The sequence below is a fragment of the Macrobrachium nipponense genome, chromosome 18 (genome assembly GCF_015104395.2).
Source record: "Macrobrachium nipponense isolate FS-2020 chromosome 18, ASM1510439v2, whole genome shotgun sequence".
Lineage (NCBI taxonomy): Eukaryota > Metazoa > Arthropoda > Malacostraca > Decapoda > Palaemonidae > Macrobrachium > Macrobrachium nipponense.
Window position 1 is genome coordinate 81135983 of NC_087211.1, and position 22319 is coordinate 81158301.

Here is a 22319-nt window from a genome sequence, read left to right on the forward strand (position 1 = left end):
AGCTATGCATGCCTAGGAAGCTAATGAAGCTATCTGTATGTTTATGTAGTATGATATGAAGTTTCTTCAAACTCTCCTCCAAGTAACCAATACCGATAGAAAAATTGAAATCGACCTATTTGTGCTTCTGAGGTAGCACCAAAATGAACATGCCTGACTTCAATTTGTATCAATGTAAAAATGGCTATATTTGTGGTAAGATGATAATTGTGTAAGATACTACGACATTATGAAAATATTACTCTTAACAAACGTGACCCTCTACAATCCTAACCATTCTCGTCTCAAAATTTACATTTGTTCTGGCAATACCACCCTCAGGTTTGCAACACTACATCATCTAATGTTAATAAGTTGTTTACAATTATACATTCATAAATAATAATGTAACAACAACAATGCCTTATAGCTTACATTAATTTAAGTTATAACACTGAAATTCAAAATATCACAAGAGTATATCTAGAATACATGTGAACTATTAAGTTTTCTAAAACTTGGCTTCTACAGCTTACAATTATGTATTCTTGTAATTTGAATATCTGAACCATTTCCTTTAGTAGTAGAGGAATTTCAGACTTAATTATATCTATAATAAACATAGTCAGTGCATACATAATTACAAAATAATTTGAATATGACACCATTACAGCACTGTCCAGTATTACTATACACAAAATCTCAGTACTAGAACCTTGCTGAAAGGAAATTCTTTGAAAGCTACACAGACATGAAATCATTGCTACACCCTCTAGATGCACATCCTCAAAATCAACTAATATGTCATCACCCTTTTCATTATTGTACATAAATCTTTTCATAATATACCACACCAACAAAGATAAGCATATGCTTTTTCTCTTGTAAATACAAATGTAGAATTAGGCTGTTTATATTCCCACATTACCGTAACAACCCTTCATCCAAAAAGGTATGATTAACCACATGAAAAATTACACATGACAGCAAACTGACTAGTCAAAAGAATTATTCGCTAAAGGTTAGAAAAACTTGAAAAACTCCTGAGAGTAAATAAAATAAGTTTGGTTTACTCTAAGGAGTTGTATGACTCGAGTTTAAACTTGAGCAGACAACTAGAATTCCACTTTGGGTTCACTAGAATACAAAAAAATAGTACTTTCTTCTTTAACCACTACATAAATCAATGAGCATTAACTGTTTTATTTTATTATTACTACTACGTATATCACAGGCTGACTAGATAAGAACTAAATATTTTATCAAATTTAAGTGACTACTACATGGGGATACAAATAAAGCATAGGACAATATAAAATGGAAGTAAGAATTTCAGTGAGTACAGCGTGATGACTATCACTAACTGAATTTACAGAAGACTATCAACTATTTCTACTTTTGATTTATTCACTGGCCATACCCAAGATAAAACTATTAGCTATTGATTTTGATAATGCAGACTGCTACTTCTAGGACAATATATATAACAATGTTATGGATCAAACTGATTACTAAAATACCCTAGTTCTAGTATTTGACAAAAGTACTGGACTGATTAAATCATTTCTTATTTACAGTGGACTGGGCATTTTAAACATCGAGAGTGACTATGTCGTTCAGCATAATTGTAATATTAAATACTTTGGCAAATATCCTCGGTCTTGAATACCATAAAACAGTAGCAACTGCAGTGGTTGCTATTAAGAAGCCAATATACGTCTTTGCCAAACTCTCCCGTTGTCTGTGCAATCGACTATGAGATCCGCAGGACTGTATTCAGCATTTCCTGACACCTGGAGGAAATGTTCTAGATTAATTATTATGACTATCATGTTTGTATAAAGTCTGAAGGAGAATTAATTGAATTAGAAGAACATATGAGATAATTTATAACAATTTCTGAGTGAATGGGACATGAATAACTTAATATCAAAATTGAAAGAATAAATGCCTTAAATATTTATGATGCAATAACTTCAGGTGGTGAATTCTATTTTTATTACTGAAAAGAGAGTATCTCTGTAGGCCGGCAAAACTGCTGTTGATTTTAGGAATCTGCCATTTTTACCACAAAATGGTGAATGCTTATATGTGGTAATGTTTTGCTCTTGCATGGAGCGTTTATCTTGAATATTCTTGTATAAAAAGGAAGAATAAATAAGTAAGGAAAGAGATAGAAACAAGAAAGAAAAAAGGGGCAAAAACTTGCAAAAAACATTTATGAAACCTCTATGACGGCAAAAATGTGTGTGTGAACTATTTCAGAATATTACAGAACATGAAACTGAGCAAGAAATTACAAGAAACAGGGTGGTAAATGAGAAAAATATGCCCTGTGACTGAATTAAGGCTAATCATGCTTAACAAGTTTCATACACCAAAAGCAATGAACATATGTAAAGATTGACTTATTAAAAACTGTAATAATAAATATTTTACTTGTGGATTTTTTAGATGCATCTGAGCAGGAATAAACAACATTCCCTTTCTCCACTTACTCAACACTGACAGTTTCCATCCAATCATAAGCCACTACAACCTCTGCAACGTATGGATTCAACTTAAAAGAACAATTAAAATAAAAAAATATGCATACTTTGTCAAGATAATTTTTGAAGAATTTCAGCTCCTCGAATAACCCTTGCGTATATTTCAAAGAGTCTCCGCAATTGGATGCCAAAGATGACACAGAATGAACCTCCTGGCCCAGCTGAAGCAGACGCGGGTTGGCTTGTATCTGGTCCCGTAAATATCCAACCGATGCATGCATGTACCTTATGTGCTTGTTGATGTTGCCTATCATTGCCACTGCTTCTGGAACACTGCAATAGAAGCTGAATTAGAAAACTATAGTGAAGTAGACAGATAAATATTTTACTAAAGGGCATCAATAAGTTACAATTGAAAACTGTAACTGGAAAGGTAACAACAAAAATTATGATGGAAGTTAAGTAAGAACTGTTATGGCACTTAGAAGTTTTAGAGGAAAGCAAGTGTGCAATCTTGCTACAATCATTTACTTCATGAAGTTAAATATGAAATAAATTCCCTCAATGTTTAGCTATTCCATCTTCCCTTGATTTTCTAGGCCTTTTGGCCTTTCTAAAGGACTTTTTCATGCTTCTGTATATTGTAATTATATACATTATTGTTGAATACGATCATACCAAAATGATATTGTTATGTTACAATAAAGTTTCATACATACTTACCTGGCAGATATATACATAGCTAAGACTCCGTCGTCCCCCGACAGAAATTCAAATTTCGCGCCATCGCTACAGGTAGGTCAGGTGATCTACCGGCCTGCCCTGGGTGGCAGGACTAGGAACCATCCCCGTTTTCTATCATATTTTCTCTCTTCCACCTGTCTCCTGCGGGGAGGCTGGGTGGGCCTTTAATTGTATATATCTGCAGGTAAGTATGTATGAAAGAAACTTTATTGTAACATAAAAACAATATCATTTTCATACAATCAACTTACCTGTCAGATATATACATAGCTGATTGGCACCCTTCGGTGGGGAGGTATAAGAGACAGCTTCTATATGGAATAGACAGGTAAACAACATATGTTGTAGGTATAAATAAAACCTTGGTTCCTACCTGATAGGTGGTAGACTTCGTGGGTGTTTTGCCCAGTAGTCTGCATCACCTCAAGAAAACTTTAGCGAGGATATATGATCTATGGCCAAGAGTTCTTGTGGGTCTGCCGATGGGGTCTTATCCGCTATCGGCAGAGCCTAAAAGGACTTTGTCAATGGGTGCTGATCCACTTATATGACAATACACCTTATGAAGGAGCACACAACCAATCCCGACCACCTGATCCTAACCCTATGTTAGAACTAAGGATTGTTACGAGTTATCCCCGAACTCGTCACAACAACCGTAACTCAAAACCACTACGCACACTACATACTAATTTTCAAAAAAAATTATACTCAACTCATTGGATATGACAAGAATTCTCTTACTGAACAACATAGAACGGCCGCCCGTGCGAGCCTAAGTCCTCCATTGTTCGAAGAGACTCTCGACCATATCCAAAAAGAAGAAAAGTATAATACATTTAAGGATTGGTGTCGGCTCCCGTACCCAGAATCGTATCTGCCGATACGAAAGGACCTAGAGAAAAACACTTCTCATATGTCACACGCACGTCTTTCAAGTAATGAGATGCAAATACTGAGTTTGCATCTCCAATATGTAGTATCTATGATGTTTTTAAGCGACATATTCTTCTGAAACGAGAGTGACGTCGCTATAGCTCTCACTTCATGAGCTTTTACCCTCAACAGTTGTAACTGTTCGTCAGGCACAGGCCTTATGAGCGTCTGTAATGACGTTTTCTTACAAAGAATGCCAGCGCATTCTTGGACATTAGTCTCGTGGGGTCTTTTACCGCGCACCAAAGACCTTGTCTAGAACCTCCCATCTGATGCTTTCTCTGAAGGTAGAACTTCAGAGCTCTAACAGGGCATAGAGATTCTCTGCTTCTCTGCCTACGAGACTCGACAGTCCTTTGACTTCGAATGACTTAGGCCAGGGATTCGTGGGATTCTCGTTTTTCGCTAAAAACAGGGTCTTAAACGAGCAAATAGCCGAGTCTCCCTTGAATCCTACTTTATCCTGCAGAGCATGTAAATTCACTAATTCTCTTTGCCGTAGCTAAAGATAATAGGAATAGGCATTTTCTGGTTATGTCTCTAAACGATGCCAGATGCGGAGGTTCGAATCTTTCCGATGACAGATACTTGAGGACTACGTCTAGGTTCCAGTTCGGAGGTACTGGTTCCTTAGACTTTGAAGTCTCAAAAAGACCTTATGAGATCGTGGAGATCTTTTATTATCTGCCAGATCTAATCCTCTGTTCCTGAATACAGCCGAGAGCATACTTCTGTATCCCTTTACTGTGGATACGGCTAGATGAGATTTTTTCTCTCAGGAATAGCAGGAAATCAGCAATTTCTGCTATAGAGGTAGTGGAGGAGGACTTCTTGGATCTACACCACCTTCTAAATACCTCCCACTTCGATTGGTATACTTTCGTAGTGGAGGTTCTGCGTGCTCTCGCGATCGCGCTTGCCACTTCGCGAGAAAAGCCTCTCGCTCTGACAAGTCTTTCGATAGTCGAAAGGCAGTCAGAGCGAGAGCGGGGAGGTTTTGATGGTACCTCTTGAAGTGTGGTTGTCTGAGAAGATCCGCCTTCCTTGGTAGGGATCTTGGAAAGTCTACGATCCACTCTACCACCTCCGTGAACCATTCCTGGGCCGGCCAAAAGGGGGCTATTAACGTCATCCTCGTCTCCTTTGACGCCACAAAACTTTTTCATTACTAACCCCAGGATTTTGAATGGGGGAAAAGCATAAACGTCTACTCAAGACCAATTTAGCAGGAAGGCGTCTACCATAAGTGCTCTTGGATCTTCCACGACGAGCAAAACACTGGAGCCTTTTTGAAATGAATGTTGCGAAGAGATCCACATGAGGAGTCCCCACAGAGACCAGAGATCGAGACACACTCCCTCGTGTAGTGTCCATTCTGTATGAAGGACCTGGTTCCTCCTGCTGAGCCTGTACGCCCTGCACATTCTTTACTCCCTGTACGAACCTTGTCAGTGGGAGATGTTCCTGTGAGACGTCCAAAGTAATAGGTCTCTCGTCAGCTCGTAAAGGAACGAGGAGTGCGTCCCTCCCTGTTTCCGAATGTAGGCAAGTGCGGTGGTGTTGTCCACATTTACTTGCACTACCTTGTTTGACACCAGAGGTTCTAGGCTCTTCAAAGCCAGATGTACGGCGAAGAGCTCTTTGCAGTTTATGTGCCAAGTCACCTGTGTTGGCTCCCAGGTGCCTGACACCTCTTCTGAGCCTAATGTCGCTCCCCAACCTTTCTCCGACGCGTCGGAGTACAACACTAGGTCTGGGTTCTGTGTTTTTAGAGAGATCCCTTTGTTCTCTTCCAGAGGGGGCAACCACCATTCCAGGTGCGTTCTTATCTCCACTGGAATGGGAAATACGTCCGAAAGCTGTCCGGTTTTCCAGCTCCAAGACTTCTTGAGGAAGAATTGAAGCGGACGTAAATGCAGTCTTCCTAGTGGGAAGAACTGTTCGAGCGAGGAAAGGGTCCCTAGAAGGCTCAACCATTCCCTCGCCGACGTATGTTCCTTCCCTAAGAAGAGAGAGACTATCCGCAAACCTTTTGCGATTCTCTCTTGCGAAGGAAATACTCGAAAACCCCGAGAATCCATCCGAATCCCCAGATAGACTAGGTCTTGTCTGGGGGGGTCAGCTGAGACTTCTCGAGGTTCACGAGCAATCCAACGCTTTGATCAAATCTAGAGTTAACTTTAGGTCCTCCAAGCACTGTCTCTCTGATCTGGCCCTGATGAGCCAGTCGTCCAGATACAGAGAGACATTTACTCCTTTGAGGTGAAGAAACCTCGCCACATTCTTCATCAGGCTTGTGAAGACCTGAGGAGCTGTGGACAGGCCGAAACACAAATCCCAGGAGCCTGGCACCTACTGGTGCTTGGAGAGAAGTTTCATTTTCCCTTTTTAAAGGGACGAAAGGCAGACCTACCTCTCTTCTCCGGAGGCCTTCTTCTTGCGGAGGTCTGGAGGTCGGACCACCCTCGAAAGGGCTGCACTGATGTACTAGGTCCTTTCTTGTCAGATGCAGAAACAGGTCTTCTTCCTAGCTGACTACGTCAGAAGATCCTGAGTCGCCTTCTCAGTTAAAGAGTGAGCAACGTCCTTCACTAACTGAGAAGGGAACAAAAAGTCAGATAGAGGCGAATACAGTAGAGCTGCCCTCTGAGCATGAGAGACTGCCTTTGTTAAGAAAGCGCCATATACCGTCCTTTTCTTTAAAAGACCTGCTCCAAACAATGAGAGATTTCAAAGATCCATCCTGTACCGCTTTGTCAATGCAAGACAAAATGCATAACAGAGCTTCAGGTTCGATTCCTTCCGAATCATGGGCTTTCTTGGACATCACCCCAAGGGACCAATCTAAGAAGTTGAAGACTTCCAATACATGAAAGAGTCCCTTGAGGAGATGATCCAGTTCTGAAATTCCCCACGTAATTCGTGCTGAATTGAGACTTTGTCGACGTGAAGCGTCAACTAAGGTCGAAAAATCTGCCTCTGTTGTAGAAGGGAGAGCGATACCCATATTCTCTCCCGTCTGATACCAGATGCCTCTTTTCCCAGCTAATCTTGCTGGAGGCATGCAAAAAGACTGTCCTGACTAAGTCTTTCTTAGACTCATCCATGAGTCTAAGGAATGTAATGCCCTCTTCATCGAGATGGTGGGTTTCATCTTGAGAAAAGACGAAGGCTTCTTCGTCTTAGCACTGGAAAAGAGCGAGCGCGGAGAAGGAGGAGCGGCAGGAGTCAACTCGTCTCCATACTCCTCAAGAGCAGGGTAGTCAAAACCTTATAGTTGGACAGAACCCTCTGCTTCCATGATATTCATCATCCGAGTTTTCCTCCAACTCGGATCTATCTGAGCCTCCGTTCTCCTTTCCGAACTTTCCTCTTCTGGAGGAGACAAACTCCTAATAGGAGAGGGGCTAAGGGAATGATAATCCTTCCTCTTTCCCGCTCTAAAGACTTGGAAGGCGTTCACAAGCTCCGGCTTCTCTTGAACTTTAGAAGAACGCTTCCCGCTTGTATGACGCTTCCGTTCTCCAAGCGTCTGGCTGACGTCTCTTGCTGACGTCTGATGACGCTTTCGCGCCTGGAAGACGCTCCGCTCTCCAAAGGCGTCCTACTTGGTCGTCACAAATATTGGACGGAGCGTCACGTCTAAGATCCGCTTTCAATGACGCTTCACGTCTAAAAGACGTCTTACGTCTCTCTGGCGTTACGAAACTCTCGTAAGCCCCCGTTCTAGCTCTCGAACTCGAAGCTTCTGCAAGACGTTTAGCAGCTTCACGTCTGTCTGACGTTCTCGTTGAGTAGGTGAGAGAGGACGAGACTTCTTAATTGGAAGCGTCACGTCCTTCCGACGGGGCGCTAAAACTCCCACAAGAGATGACAGTTGTTCTTGAACTGCCATAATTATCTTTCTTGAAGCTTCTCCCACGTCCAGTGCATGACGCCTTTCGTCATCACTCGGGGAGAAGAATGAAAGGGTACTTCCGCGTACGCGTCAGGTGACGCTGACGCCACCTTCGCTTTCTTAATAGAAGAAGGAGCGTCATCTGAGAAGCGCTCTGGGCTCGAATCTATGTCAGGCTTCATATGACGCTTCAGCGGTCTCGACAAGTTCGACTCCTTCCACCCTCGTTTAGGTGAGGGAGAGGGAGAGGACGAGAAACACTCGCGAAGGACGCTTTTTCTATAGCGCCCTTGAGCCGCCTGCCATGAAGCAGAGCTAGCTGAAGGGACGTCTGACCGTTGGGGATTCCCACGACCTCCTTAAGGCTTTTCGACGTTCCTTCTCCTCTGGGCATGGGAGCTTGGAAGAGGTCTAGGCCTGGGAGCGTCGCAGGGACGATCAAACGCCCCCTCCACCACACTGGAAGAACTCACTTCACTGAAATGCTCAACTTTCACTAGCCTTACCTTTGAAGTCAGCCATCTTGGACTTCATGTCTCTAATAGTAGCTTCCAGATTGGCGATTTCCGATGCCGAATCCGAAAAAGCACTCTGAGAATGAGATATATAGGGAGAATCTACATCAGTAGGATTAGAATTATCCGTGAAAGGCTCAATAGGCCTTGAACTCACACCTTTCAGCCGTCTAACTCTATCCCTCTCTAACTTCTTCAAATAAGAAGTCAAAGTCTTCCACTCTTCTGCATTCAATCCCTCGCATTCCTTACAAGTATTAATAGCAAAGAACACTGAACCCCCCTACATTTATGGCATACAGTGTGAGGATCAACCGAAGCTTTCGGTATCCTCACCCTGCAGCCTACATTCACACACATTCTCACACTCACATTTGAATCAGACATACTGAGAAAAATCCAAAAGAGTTATTCCAAAAACAGTCCACAGTAGCGAATGCCAAAACACGATCCAGATACGTCACCAAAAAGCCGAGAAACGATGATCAAAGGATGAAATATGAATCTAAGTCAGGAGGTAATAGCAACAATGTTGATACCACCGGCGACAGAGAAAATATGATAGAAAACGGGGATGGTTCCTAGTCCTGCCACCCAGGGCAGGCCGGTAGATCACCTGACCTACCTGTAGCGAGTGGCGCGAAATTTGAATTTCTGTCGGGGACGACGGAGTCTTAGCTATGTATATATCTGACAGGTAAGTTGATTGTATGAAAATGTTTTGTTACAATAATATTTCTGATAATCATTCCCTTCGCAAGTCCAACTCACTTGTTATCATATTTATTATTGCTCATTTATTTTTGTAAGAGAATTACCATCATCATCATCCTTTCATAAAACTGTTCAACTACTTACATGTAAACAAACTACAAAATTCTTGAACTTACGTAATAATTGTACTCTGAGTTAAATCAGGTAGACTAGATGTTTGCCAATCTTTTTTGTGGATTTCCTTGATAGCATGGAGGATCTTCTTGCGTACTCCAACAGCATCAATATTCATATTTTCCAAGTCTTTCTCAGTAAAACGAAGAAATGATTCAAAGGACACCTGAAAGAGAAGTACCAGTGATAAAGCAGGAATTGGAAAGTAGTCAAATTTAAGTACTGCATCTTATGAAATAGGAAGGAATAAAAATAGCGTAATATGACTAAATATCCCAGTAAACAGGTGCTAGAAACTTCTGAATTCAGGTTATTAAAATGCACTACACAATACTCAAAATAAAATATATATATAATTAAACCCTACTTTAACATGTCCTGTTACAGCAACTAATACTGTAACAACTAAGGATCTAAGCATAACATTCCAGAAGCTATTTTTTGAGATTCTAGTAGCCAGCAGCAAGGAACTTAAAACTCATATAAGAAATAATCACTACAAAGAAAACTTGAGCATACGCAAGTATGTAGTAATCAACTTCATTATTGTAAATGTCATATTAACAAACAGTAGTTTAATCCATGGCTTACAAGTGACAGTTCATGCTATGCTGTATGTATTATAGTGTGCTCTTGAAGGCTTCTTGAAAAGAATACAGAACTTTGTGAACACAGTTAAAGACTGGTAATTATAAAATGAATATAAAACAAAGAAAGATTTATCATAGTAGAAGATTATACAATCAATATCAAAGAAAGTGACATTTTTCAAAATGTTACAGCAGATATATAAAATACTGGAAACCAAATGTAATCACTAACATCCATAAAAAAAATTGAACAACTTTTGCCAACCCTATCACCAAATATCAGTGGTTGCTAAGTGCGCAATACATGAGATCACCAAACACAAATGACGGAACCAAAAGCCTCTACATGGTCTAGCAGTCACTGATTTGAGTACATATATAAATGCTCTGTATTTGGTTAAAATAATCAAACCTTTCATAAACTACATAACTAACTAAAGCATACTATGCATTATCAATACCTTGTGTTCATGAAACAAAGGAATCAAATCTTTCAGTTCTAGACCACACAGAACCATCTCCAATTCTCCGTATATTATTGCATCTTTGCTTCCATTAGGTGACTTTGGCAACGTGGCATCAGGCAAAGCATCCAAGATGGAAAGGCTGTCTTTAGCATCATTTCCTTTGTCAATAACACGATCAAGGATGTCTGCGATCTGAAATAAACAAAACGGTGGAATGATTTTTAGCCAACATCACAGAAGGCAAATGACTCGTATTAGATATAAAAGGTACATCTACTCATGTACAAAGTATATCATGCATGAAACTGAGAAAGAGAAAACTAAAAAGCTCCATTACTTTGCCCTACCTCAGGATATCCTGCTGCAAGAGCAATATCTGATGCCCGCTGCCCATGGTTATTCATTTTTACTGGGTCAGCCGAATGTTGCAAAAGAATTCTAACAACTTTTCCATGACCTTTTGTAGCTGCCCAACATAGTGCAGTCCACCTGTGTGAGGAAAAATGTTAAGGTGATTCTTTGACATTTTACAATAAAAGGTGTAGTACCGCTAGTAAAGGTAATGTCCCTCTACCAAAGAAGCCAGACACCCTATAAACAAGGCATATCTTAAAGTATTGATTCATTGGCCAAAAATCATGGACCATCCTAAACCACAAGATCCAACTACACAAAGAGTACCACGTATACACATTACATAAAAACTACATAAACAAAATGACAATTTTCTATAATTATGAGTGTAACACAGACAAAGATTTAAATGGACATGAATCTCTAATCACATTGCCCCAAAAGGAAAAGAAAGAATCGTGCAGCAGAATTACTTCTCTCACTCACCCTTTATTGTCCTGCTTGTTGACATCAGCTTTAGCTTCGATTAATCTCTGAACGATGGTGGCGCGGCCTTCCTTGCTTGCAAACATCAACGCTGTCATCCTGTGTCGTTCAGCAGTATTCACCAGTGCTCCGTAGCTGAGCAGGAGCTCTACACACTCCAACAAGTCAGTTTCACTTTCCCGACTTGAAGCACACGCAGCCATGAGAGCGGTGAACAGCTCTTGGGAAAGATGAAAGGTATCAGTACATCAGTACAACAAATTTGAGTAAAGAGTGCATGGCAATAACAGCATAATGATAAGCAATAAGAAACTAACATGAATTAAAGGAAACATATCATTTATAGATAATACGTACTAAAATTAATAATCATTCATTTAAATGAATTACCATTAGTTCAATAAAGTAAAAGCAATGAAAGGTTGCATTATGGTAGTTTATTATTATTGTAAGACCACTGCATATTCAACTAGAACTAAACAGAAGGAACTTCATTTGTATCCTGGATAGTATTTTCTGAGAGAGAGAGAGAGAGAGAGAGAGATATGAATATTTAAACTTTACTAAGAGCCTTGGGTTAAAACTGCAATGAAGCATTATTGGCAAGACAATCACACAAGTCATCACTACAGTTGTATGTTCATTAAAACTTAGGTCTTCAGTTGTATGTTCCTTTTATTAACAGTAATTTCTTCTAAAATTTTAAGGCTATGTAAGTTTACCACATCACACTTTAAAAGCAAAAGATAAAAACACGTCATGAATATTAGTAACATGTCGTACATCAGCCATGAAAATTCTACAGACAAGTGTTTACAAACAAATTAAATTAGCTAAGTAATGAGGTCACTGGAGCCAAAATAAGAAAAATTACACTAAACCTGTTACTAATTGTGTGACGGCAGTCTAGGCTAAAAATAGAGCGTTGTGAGAAACCCTGTGACTACCATTCAACAAGCAGTAAAATGGCACAGGGCCAGAATCTAAGAAGGCCTCCTCTGACATAAACAAGAGAAGCTGCCAGATACATTCCACTGTGACATTTAACAGTGTATTATCAGACCTGGGGCCATCAAATGTCTCCAATAAAATGCCAAAGTATGTTTTGAACGTCAGGAGACTGAAGTCAGGGACACAAAAGCAGTATGAATACACAGATAGTACAGTACATACTTTAAAATAATAAAGACAGCAACTTAGCATGCACTTGCTACACATTATATGTAAACATCTGTTGCTTACATAACCACAAACAAAGTCAAACAAATCAACAAGAGTGAGAGGTAGAGGTCTCGTAACTAAGCCAATTGGAACACATCCAAGACTTAACTTGACATTGATAAGTTTTGCAGACTCCTTATGAGTTCTACACACTTTGATTTTACACCAAGAATAATCACTTTCATGTAAAATATATTTCTTAATCATTATGCATATACCACTACAATCCAACCTTTCCTTAAGCATAGCCTTGGCCTGAACCAAAAATATAAATGCAAGATCATCTACCTTTGTGAAGATTTGGGTCAGCATTCTGTTGCAAGAGATACTGCACAATGTGAGGCTTTGCGCATGAGCATGCATACATCAGGCAGGTCCAACCACTTTTTAAAATCTGATCCACAGCAATTCCTTCAAAAAATAAATACGTAATGTAAAATAAATATCTGCACAAAAAAATAAGTACACTACCTGCTTCTAAGATATAATTCACAGCAATGTCTTCACCAATAAAACAGTAAATTAACAACTGAAAAATGATCAATTAAAAAACTTATTACTATCATGACAAAGACTGTAATTCAACAGTAACCATGTATACTGTATATGTACAGTATCTATAACTGTGTTACAACTGCTTTATTTTCTAGTTAGTATCTAGCTCAACATCAAACACCTTTCTATAGAATAGTTACAGGGCATTTTAAAAGGTTCTTTGCATACATAACTCAACTTAGAATATGACTTCAACAATATCAATATTAAAAAAATGTATACTTTCCAGTAAGCTGAAGATAATCAGTTCCATAACCTACCTTGCTGTACTAAGGACTTAATAACAGGCAAGTTTCCCTGCATTCCTGCCATTCGAAATTCATCGAGGGGTTGAGAATAACCTTCGTGCATTCGTCGTTGTCGCCATGACCCAGTAAGAGAGGGTGCCGGACTACGGCTCTTACGGGAACCCCACGAGGGCGTAGGGCTCGATGCTGTATTCGTGACAAAGACGTCAGACTTTTTTTTTGTCTTTCTTAACATTTAAAATAAAAACCTACCCAAAGAATTAAATTAAATTAGGTCTTCATAAGCAACACATACGGTGATTAAACAATATGTACTGTAATTAAACTACAAAAATATTAACTTTGCCTTTTCTCACTTTTAAAATAAACTATCCAAAGATACAGAATAAGCAACATATACAGTAGTAGTTAAACTACACATACTGCAATTAACATTACTGTAATTAAACTAAAAAACATTCCAACGGGTTCAATTGTATATAAATAAGGTACACCACCAAACATCCAATTTTTTAGGCTGATTTTTACAAAATCTATATACTACGTAGTACTGTGCAAAGGTCTAACCTTTCAAGTATCCGTTGCTATAACCAGGATTAAGCGTGTTCGAGTACCCATTCACATAAGCATCTGGTCTGTCTCCGAATTCATTAAGGCTGCTTCCACTGGATTGCATACTGGTTTGCATAATGGATCCAAGACTCTGTTGAAATAATTCAGAACTAATACTTGCTGTAATTCTGAATCAGTAGAAAAACTATTTCAAAATTTAAAACTTACTAAAAGTAACCATAAGCTCCTTTCCACTAAAATAGTTCCACTCTTAATTCAAAATGCTAAGGAAATGCCTGGTACAATTGGTATTGGTATTCAACTCCCAACTACACCAAACATAACAGGACTAGTCCTGGCCTATATTGCAAACAAGGGATTTTATTACAGAATTAGTCACAATTTTAAAACCCTGTTTTCCTTAAAAAAGTAACTGATAGGAGGCCTAGTAAAACCTCTCTTCACAGGCAAACAAAATCACTGTATGGTAATACTTTATTCTTTTTGGTAACTCAAACTACATACTGTATAATTTTAAAGACACTGAGAACCAGTGACTGCAGTAACAATAGAGAAACATCAAATGAGTAAAAATGCATTAACAATCACTAGTCCTGGCTCTTCATTCTTCAAGCTGTAACTATACATAAATAGCTGTTTTATGCACAATAACTTCAATTAAAGTATACTCCTTTACTATACAAAAGATGGTAAAATGAAGATCTATCACTTTCTTTTCACATGAGCTTGTAATGTTTCTTTAAACTCATCACAAGCACTGTACATTTTTGTTAAAAATGATGCAGCCCTGAAATCCTTAGAATATGCTTTCACATTTCATATGCTCATTTTTTGTCGATGCCTAATCCCACTTGATCTCAAAATCCACCCCTCTTATACAAATACCTTAATAACTTAGGTGTGGTCTTGGTAATTCAATGAAATCCCTACAGATGTGTATCCATAGGCATATTTTACAATCATTAATTCAAATTCTCTTCATGTGCCTCAAGTTAGTAACTTCCACAAAATAAAAACAAAAACACCTTAACATCTATGATGTCTGCTAAAATAAAATTAGGCAAATAAAAAACGGGTAAAAAGCAATAAAGATATGAGTTCCACTGACAGAGCTATTCGATAAACTCAAGTGATCAAATTCTAAATCTTTATAATAAAATAAATTCCTCAAGATGTTGAACAAGCAAGCAACTTTATGATAAAAAAAGCAATTCTAGAAACCACCTGTAAAACCATCATGGCTATTTATACCAGATATACTCACCACATCTAATGAATCATAGTCAGAAGTGGAGTTATGCATATTTTCGTTATATTTCGTGTTAAAGTCATCGTAAAAAATTGTTTGTATAGTTTAGTTTCACTAAGTGTCTTTACTTATCGAAAATAATGCGAACCTTTAGTTCCCTAAAGGTTCTCGTTTCTAAAATAACAAATTTGATTCACAAATTTTATCATAGGCAGTAACACTTGTCCATGACACATAAACATAGCAACAATGAAGACAATTTCAACTCAAATAAAAACGCACTGTCAATTTCATTTGCAGTTCTGAATAATTCAACTTAGTGAGAGGCTAAATGGTACTGTTGATGACAATTCCTTATTATCACCTGTAATAAGGTAAAAAAAAAAAATGTGAAAATAGGAAATGCACAAATAAAAATGTAACCAAAAGTGAGATCAAAGAAAAATTAGATGGGAAGATGAGAAAAATTTTGACAGGTCAGCAAAAAGAAATGAAAGTAATATCCAATGACAACTTGAGCATAGTAAGTAAGGCAATCAAACAGCCAGATCACCAAAATGTAGAACAAAGAGAAACGGAAAACATGTAAAAATAAGCAAAATGAAAAGAACGATCATGATGTATGAAGATCTAAAGTATAATATGGACGATGAAAACTATTCAAAGACAAAGAAGCTAAGAACACTGAAGTATTACAGAAAGAAGAAATAGAAAAAGCAACCATCTATCACTATTATCAAGAAGTTTATCCAGACCTCTGAGTTATAATATTTAACTTTCATGAAGCAGACCCAATTGGTATGTCTTCAGTAATAAAATTTTATGTCTTCAGTAATAAAATTTAAATTTCATTTAATAACCTACAAAAAACAACAATGAAAGATGACACAACCCTTGAAAAATAACAAATAGAATCACAATGCAAAATTGTGAAAAGTGAAATCTGATTATAGCACAATTGAGTAAATGTGTTCTAGAGACAGTTTTTAGGTACAGCATCACCCTTGAATAACTAACTAGACCTAAACTGAAATCTTATCTATAAACCAACATTACCATTTAATTTGTTACAATGCTAACATACAGCCTGCCTATATAAGACACAATATCCTATCAGAGAAGAACATACATTGGTACGTACATATGGTATTTTTAATTAAAATTGAACACCTATGTTTCAATCCACACATCTGACAGACTACGCCAGCTACCAAAAAAAGGCGACTGAAATGAAGCAAAATATGTAGTCTAATTTCAGGTTATTTAATTTGGAGGTTGATTCCAAATAAGCCATCATGAAGCACAAGAATTCTTCCAGCAATAATCCATGAAAAAACATAGTAAAACTCGAGAAGGTATGTTTGCAATTTCGAATTTGGACATACAACAGCACAAGTAAAACTGCAGTTCTCATTATTATGCCACTGATGGAAACCAAATAATAAATTACCTAAAAAATTCTTTGAATAGCACTGACTGAATCATGACTCTTCTTCAAACAAAATTTTCTAAAGAAAACTGTCATCTTCACAAACAGAAACCTATTGGCAATTATCACATTCTTAGAACAACAAAAAAAAGATTCAATTCTGTTTCACTAAGTTACAGCCTTTAAAAAGTGCCAGTGATCACATTCTTACAAAAGAGGATTCAGTTCAATTTCAATAAGTTCAGAGCTTTTAAAATGTCCCTATCATCACATTCTTAGAAAAACAAGATTCAATTCAATTTCTATAACTTCAGAGCATTTTGAAGTTCTTTCACTGTACATCAAACAAAACAGCAAAGTTATACTGGACCAATTATCAAATGACCCAATCACCACACACACTAGATCCTGACTGACCCAGGGTGTGTTCTGTGCCAAAGAATGGCAATAAGTTGGCATAACAGCATCCACCCTTGGGAGGTGTATGTGGGGGGTGGGATGGGGGGCCCCAGTGGGTGAGTGAGAGATGATATGTGACATCTCTCATCTCTGGGGCCTGAGAGTATGCCTTTACCTTATTACTGTATTATTAATTATGAGGGTAGTGCACTGCTTTGGGATCAGCCAGAGGGCATGATCTTTCACAAAGCAAGATTTCAAACAGTTGAAAACATTGAGAACAGAGACAGGAAGGCTTAGGAATTAATAAAAGCCATTGTGCTGTATTAAACTAAAATACAGTAAATACATACAAACAAAATGTGTAACTTGCTAATAAAGAACAATAAATATAAGTGGAAATAAAAATATAAAAAAGATCATCAATAAAAAATTATTAAAAAAGTGCCTGAGTGTGCTCTTACTCAGACACACTCAAACCACAGATGTAATACTATCGTCTCGAAAAACCAGTTAGAATCAAAGAAAATGCAAATAAAAGAAAATACAGTAATATTAAGTATAGGTTCACATACCCTTGACCCACTGAGTACATGATGTTAGGAAGAGATTTAACGAAGAAACTAAAGATTGGAGAAACAAATCCACAGGTATGTATGGGTATGTGTATTGAAAAATAAATTTCTGCAATTGAAAAGATTCCCGAAAGCTTTCTGCAGAGATATCTTTTGAAGTATATTTACCAATACATAACTGAAGTTTGTTTCTCCAATTCAAGACTCACGCTACTAAGAGTATTTTTAATATAATAAACTAAAGATTACCAATAATCTTTCCTAATATCCTTAACCTTTCCTTGGTTAATCCCAGCTGGCATCAATCAAGAAAATCCTCAAATGCAATAATCTTTGCACTAAAAAGGTTTTAAAAGACCTTAATCTTAATAACTCTTAAAAAACAAGTCTTCTTTGTGATTGTTTTTCCTGTTGTACAAAAGACCTTACACTGCTTTCATTACCTTCTGTCGTAGCCTATGACAACACTACATTACTTGTAATTTTACATTCTTTAACTAGTTTTCTCTATAAAGTAGAGCACCAACTGACCTGTGTGGCAGAATCATTGTTGAAAAATCCAGAATCAGTGGGATTTGAAGACTCGTCTCGCCTGGAATGAAAATAAAAACACCACAATTAATACAGTAATACCTACTTGTATGAGTACTAATATTATTTAATAGTAGCATATTTTAAATTATCAGTAAACAGAACATCTTTGTTCTTTCTAATAGTAGTATTTAGATTTCTAATAATTCAACTCTGACATGCAACTCATGTCAACAAGTTTGAAATACTGAGGTAATGATAATTTAGAATAACTGCAAGATTACAAAAATCAATCTAAAATACTGGTGCTACTGGTCCTGACAGACGAAAGGCAAAGATTGTCAGAATTAGCAGCCGTCTAGGTCTATCTAAGTGTCATGATTTAAAATGTTGGTGAGGAATGAAACTGAGATAAATGAACATATAGGAAAACATTTTATCTGTATGCCTGGGCCTATGTACAGAAATATACCACGGAAATATAAAGGCACAAAACTTAAAGGAGTAAAATGGAAAATTACTTGAGGAAATTCTAAGCCCTTATTCCGCGGTAAAGTAGACTATGGCAGTTGACATTTTCCTACGTTATTTTACTTACTGAACAAGAATTTAAGTAATATTTATTCGGACGATTGTAATTAACCCCCAGGGGCCAGTACTAAACACGGCAAAATACATTGGACGCCCCAATCCCTAGTGGATGACGTATCCGCGGTTACGTTCCTTGCAGTCTGTGCAGAACTATTCTTTGGAATTACCCTGCAAGAAACGTAACTGCAAATACGACATCCACTAGGGTTTAGGGCGTCCAATGTATTTCCCCGTGTTTAGTACTGGCCCCTGGGGGTTAATTACAGTCGTCCAAATAAATATTACTTTAAATTCTTGTTCAGTAAGTAAAATAACGAAGGATAACGTCAACTACCATAGTCTACTTTACCGTGGAATGAGGGCTTAGTAGAATGACCTTACTTGGTAAATAAATAAACTGAATACATATCACACTGACTACTAATTAATAGGTAGTAGTACGTAACCCAATTAACTAAAACGCAAACCTTGAACACACAAACAAAAAACTCGACACAGGCTAGGCCTTTAACTTTCATTATAAAAATAGGTTAGGATATTGACAACATGCAAGAAGGTTTAACTAGGAAACTTTTACACAAAAATGACAAATAAATGTGGCCTGTCACCTCTAACAAATACTAGCTAGGTGCCTTTAATAATAAAGGCACAAATACGGAGGTAGGGAGATGGATTTGCTCATCCTAGCTGTTAAGCCAGAGGCTTGACATCACTACTCTCGTTATTTCTTGGGTCTGATTTGATTTAATTACATTTAAAAACCGGATGATTAAACCACTTACTTCGAAATAGGCGTCATGTCAATCAACTCCTCGCGGGGTCTCTTGGGCCTCGTATACCGCTCGGGTCCCCCGACACTACTCTCCAGCTCGAACTCGTCCTCTTCGGAGGAATCGCTCATCCCAGCAGGTGCAAACATGGCCCACTGCTGGTGAAAACTCGTTGTCGCGAGACGGCACGGACACGGAATTCAACGGCAACTGGCAAAAGTCAACTTTAAAAAATGGCTTTCCGGGCCAAAAAGGTCGACGTCTACCTTCTTACTTGCGGGAACTAATGTATTTACATTCGTGACGTCACGGATGGAGGTTGTCACCGTGTTGTCTGTGTGTGGCGCTGATCTCATTGTCTTTGGTAGATCTAACCAGCCTCTACTTTAGTTTTCGAGGACAGCATTCGTAATAATGGCACAATTTAAAATGGTTTCCATGAAAAAAGCCAAAATTTGACATCTATTTCCCCGGACTTATGTTTACATTCGTGACGTCACGGTTCTGCTTCCACAAACACAGTTCCGGGCACACTGTTCGTGCTAATTCATTGCACCAGATGACACTGCATTTCCTTGCTTTTTTAGTATTTGAATAGCCTTTAGCTTAAGATTTCAGCAAACTATTTCCTTTAACCCTTGAACATTGCCCGTTTCTGCAATAAATACTCCAAAAAGTTCAGGTTACTCAACTTATTTTTACCCGACATTGGTTGTGTCTGGATGTGGTACTGATGTCATTGTTGTGTCTTTGGTAGATCTAACCAATCTTTACTTATTTCATTTCAAAGCTATTATTTGCGGTTGCCTCACTTGTACGTTGATTATAACCAATTATGAGGATAACCTAATACTTATGAAACATCTCAGGCTTCTGGGTTTGGATGTCATATCCTATAAAACTTTATACAGTGACAAAAACAAAATTAAAAGAATGCGTGTGATATCCAGTTTTCTGCCCTTCACGACCGATCACCACATCTCTAAATCCTGGCTTAATAAAGTAATGAAAATTAAAATGAATGAAATAATGAAAGGTATAATGAGACACAAAATTCAAGCACTGAATATGGAGATTTGCAAAATGTACAAAAGTGGTGGCTCTGTTTTACATAAAAGTAGCGTTGAACAAGACGAAACACGTGTTTCAACTTGCAACAGCGGGTTATTTCTTTATTTCATTCTTTAGTTGACAAGTTCGAAAAGCTTTAAATATGAACTTAGTCCTACTCTCTCTCTCTCTCTCTCTCTCTCTCTCTCAAAGCAAGAAACTCAACTGACATTTCGTGTTCTTATGCCAGGACTTTTTGCTGTATAAAATAAAAAAAAACACGAACATCTGCCAATTTCTTTTACGCCATGGAAATGGATAATTATGTAAACAATTTGATTCTTTTTTTTATTATTCTTACTGAAGCTTTCAGTTTGTTTATGTTAAACTTAGTGGACGAGTGGCCAGAACAGTAAATACATTAGTTAGACCGTTCTTTATACATTTCTTGGCTATAAAATTCGTTTTGCAGTTTCTATAAATCACACGTTGTCCACAGGAGTCACAGTGTAACTCGTTGTAACGCTAAATCTGTTAGCAATGGTTTACATCGTCAGGAAACCGTTGTTAATCTTCCTGTCAACCTAGCCAAGAAGAAGTTATTCTCTCTCTCTCTCTCTCTCTCTCTCTCTCTCTCTCAGGATGATTGGCTGCTGAATAGTTGGCGCGGACAAAAATGTCCAAAACTGCTGTATAGTTTGCCTGTAGCTGTTCTGATGAGGCTTCACTTATCCGTGAATTATTTGACGTGCATATAATTAACGAGTGTAAAAAAAAGATTCATAAGACTTTTTAGTATATATTGAAGATGAATTTGTCTCTTCTTTCTTAAGTCAATCGTTCAGAATTAAAAAAAACACTTATAACGAACAATGTTTCTATATATATATATATATATATATATATATATATATATATATATATATATATATAATAAAAGGAGTCCATAAAAACACCAAAATTTGAACTAATTCGTAAGCAACTTTCGTCTTTAAGGTATCCTGACCATATAATTTAGAAAGCAATTCACAAAGCAAAACGTAATTTTCTACTGACCCACCCCCCTCAAGACAAGACCCAGTAGACACACCCAACAATAAAATAAAAATTCTACACCTGGACAGGATTAAGACGGTGACCCAGACTTGAAAAATCTAACCCTTTTGCATTTACTTACTCAAACACCTTAGCCAAAACCCTGATTAACGTCCAACAAAAGACATCCCCCAAGGACACAGGTGTTTACAAAATCCCACGCCTGGACTGTGACCAATCTTACATCGGATTTACAGGAAAATCACTTCCCCAGAGATTAATACAACACAAACGGTCAGTTAGGTGTGGACAACAGAACTCTACTATTTTCAACCATATAAATGAACATAACCATAGAATAAACTGGAATTTGTCACATATAATTTATAGCAGCACTGCCGGTACAAGAGTCAAATGATGGAATCGGCCTTGATTAAACAGAGGCAGGTAATGAACAATCTCAAAAGGAGCATAGGATTCAGATATCATCGACAAGGTTTTCATTTAACCAAAGCTAAAGAAGATTAAAGGAAGATTATCAGCGGGAGTGACCTAAATTGGCTTACCTGTGGATGGACCTCTTTGTATACATACCACCTTTTCTGTAACTTTTCTCATTCATCTACCTGACGAGGGAGACAGCAGTCTCTGAAATAAAGTATTTTTCTCTCTATGTTTTGGTGTTTTTATGGGCTCCTTTTATCAGATGGAAATCTGTTGTAACAAAATTTTTACCAGTCATATATA

The 22319-nt window shown here is 37.8% G+C and overlaps 1 protein-coding gene across 1 annotated transcript; it reads right to left on the reverse strand.

The window, feature by feature from the left end:
- Positions 1–1362: 1362 nt before the first annotated feature.
- On the reverse strand, positions 1363–19713 carry LOC135197259 (ankyrin repeat, SAM and basic leucine zipper domain-containing protein 1-like). Its single transcript, XM_064224357.1, has 11 exons — positions 19500–19713; positions 18127–18187; positions 13938–14073; positions 13383–13556; positions 12856–12978; positions 11347–11566; positions 10854–10995; positions 10501–10698; positions 9452–9615; positions 2576–2801; positions 1363–1772 (listed from the first exon to the last, which is right to left on the reverse strand). Exons 1-11 carry the CDS (start codon positions 19634–19636, stop codon positions 1680–1682), a joined length of 1674 nt encoding a protein of 557 aa, XP_064080427.1. The 5' UTR covers positions 19637–19713; the 3' UTR covers positions 1363–1679.
- Between the last annotated feature and the right edge of the window lie 2606 nt (positions 19714–22319).

Bases quoted from the DNA above. Each gene is read 5' to 3' on its own strand.
- LOC135197259 (XM_064224357.1), bottom strand. From the start codon at position 19,636: ATGTTTGCACCTGCTGGGATGAGCGATTCCTCCGAAGAGGACGAGTTC. The intron at 18,188-19,499 runs GTAAGTGGTTTA...TTTTCATTCCAG, and splicing joins GACATGACGCCTATTTCGAA to GCGAGACGAGTCTTCAAATC. The intron at 12,979-13,382 runs GTAGGTTATGGA...TATTTTTTGAAG, and splicing joins TAAGTCCTTAGTACAGCAAG to GAATTGCTGTGGATCAGATT.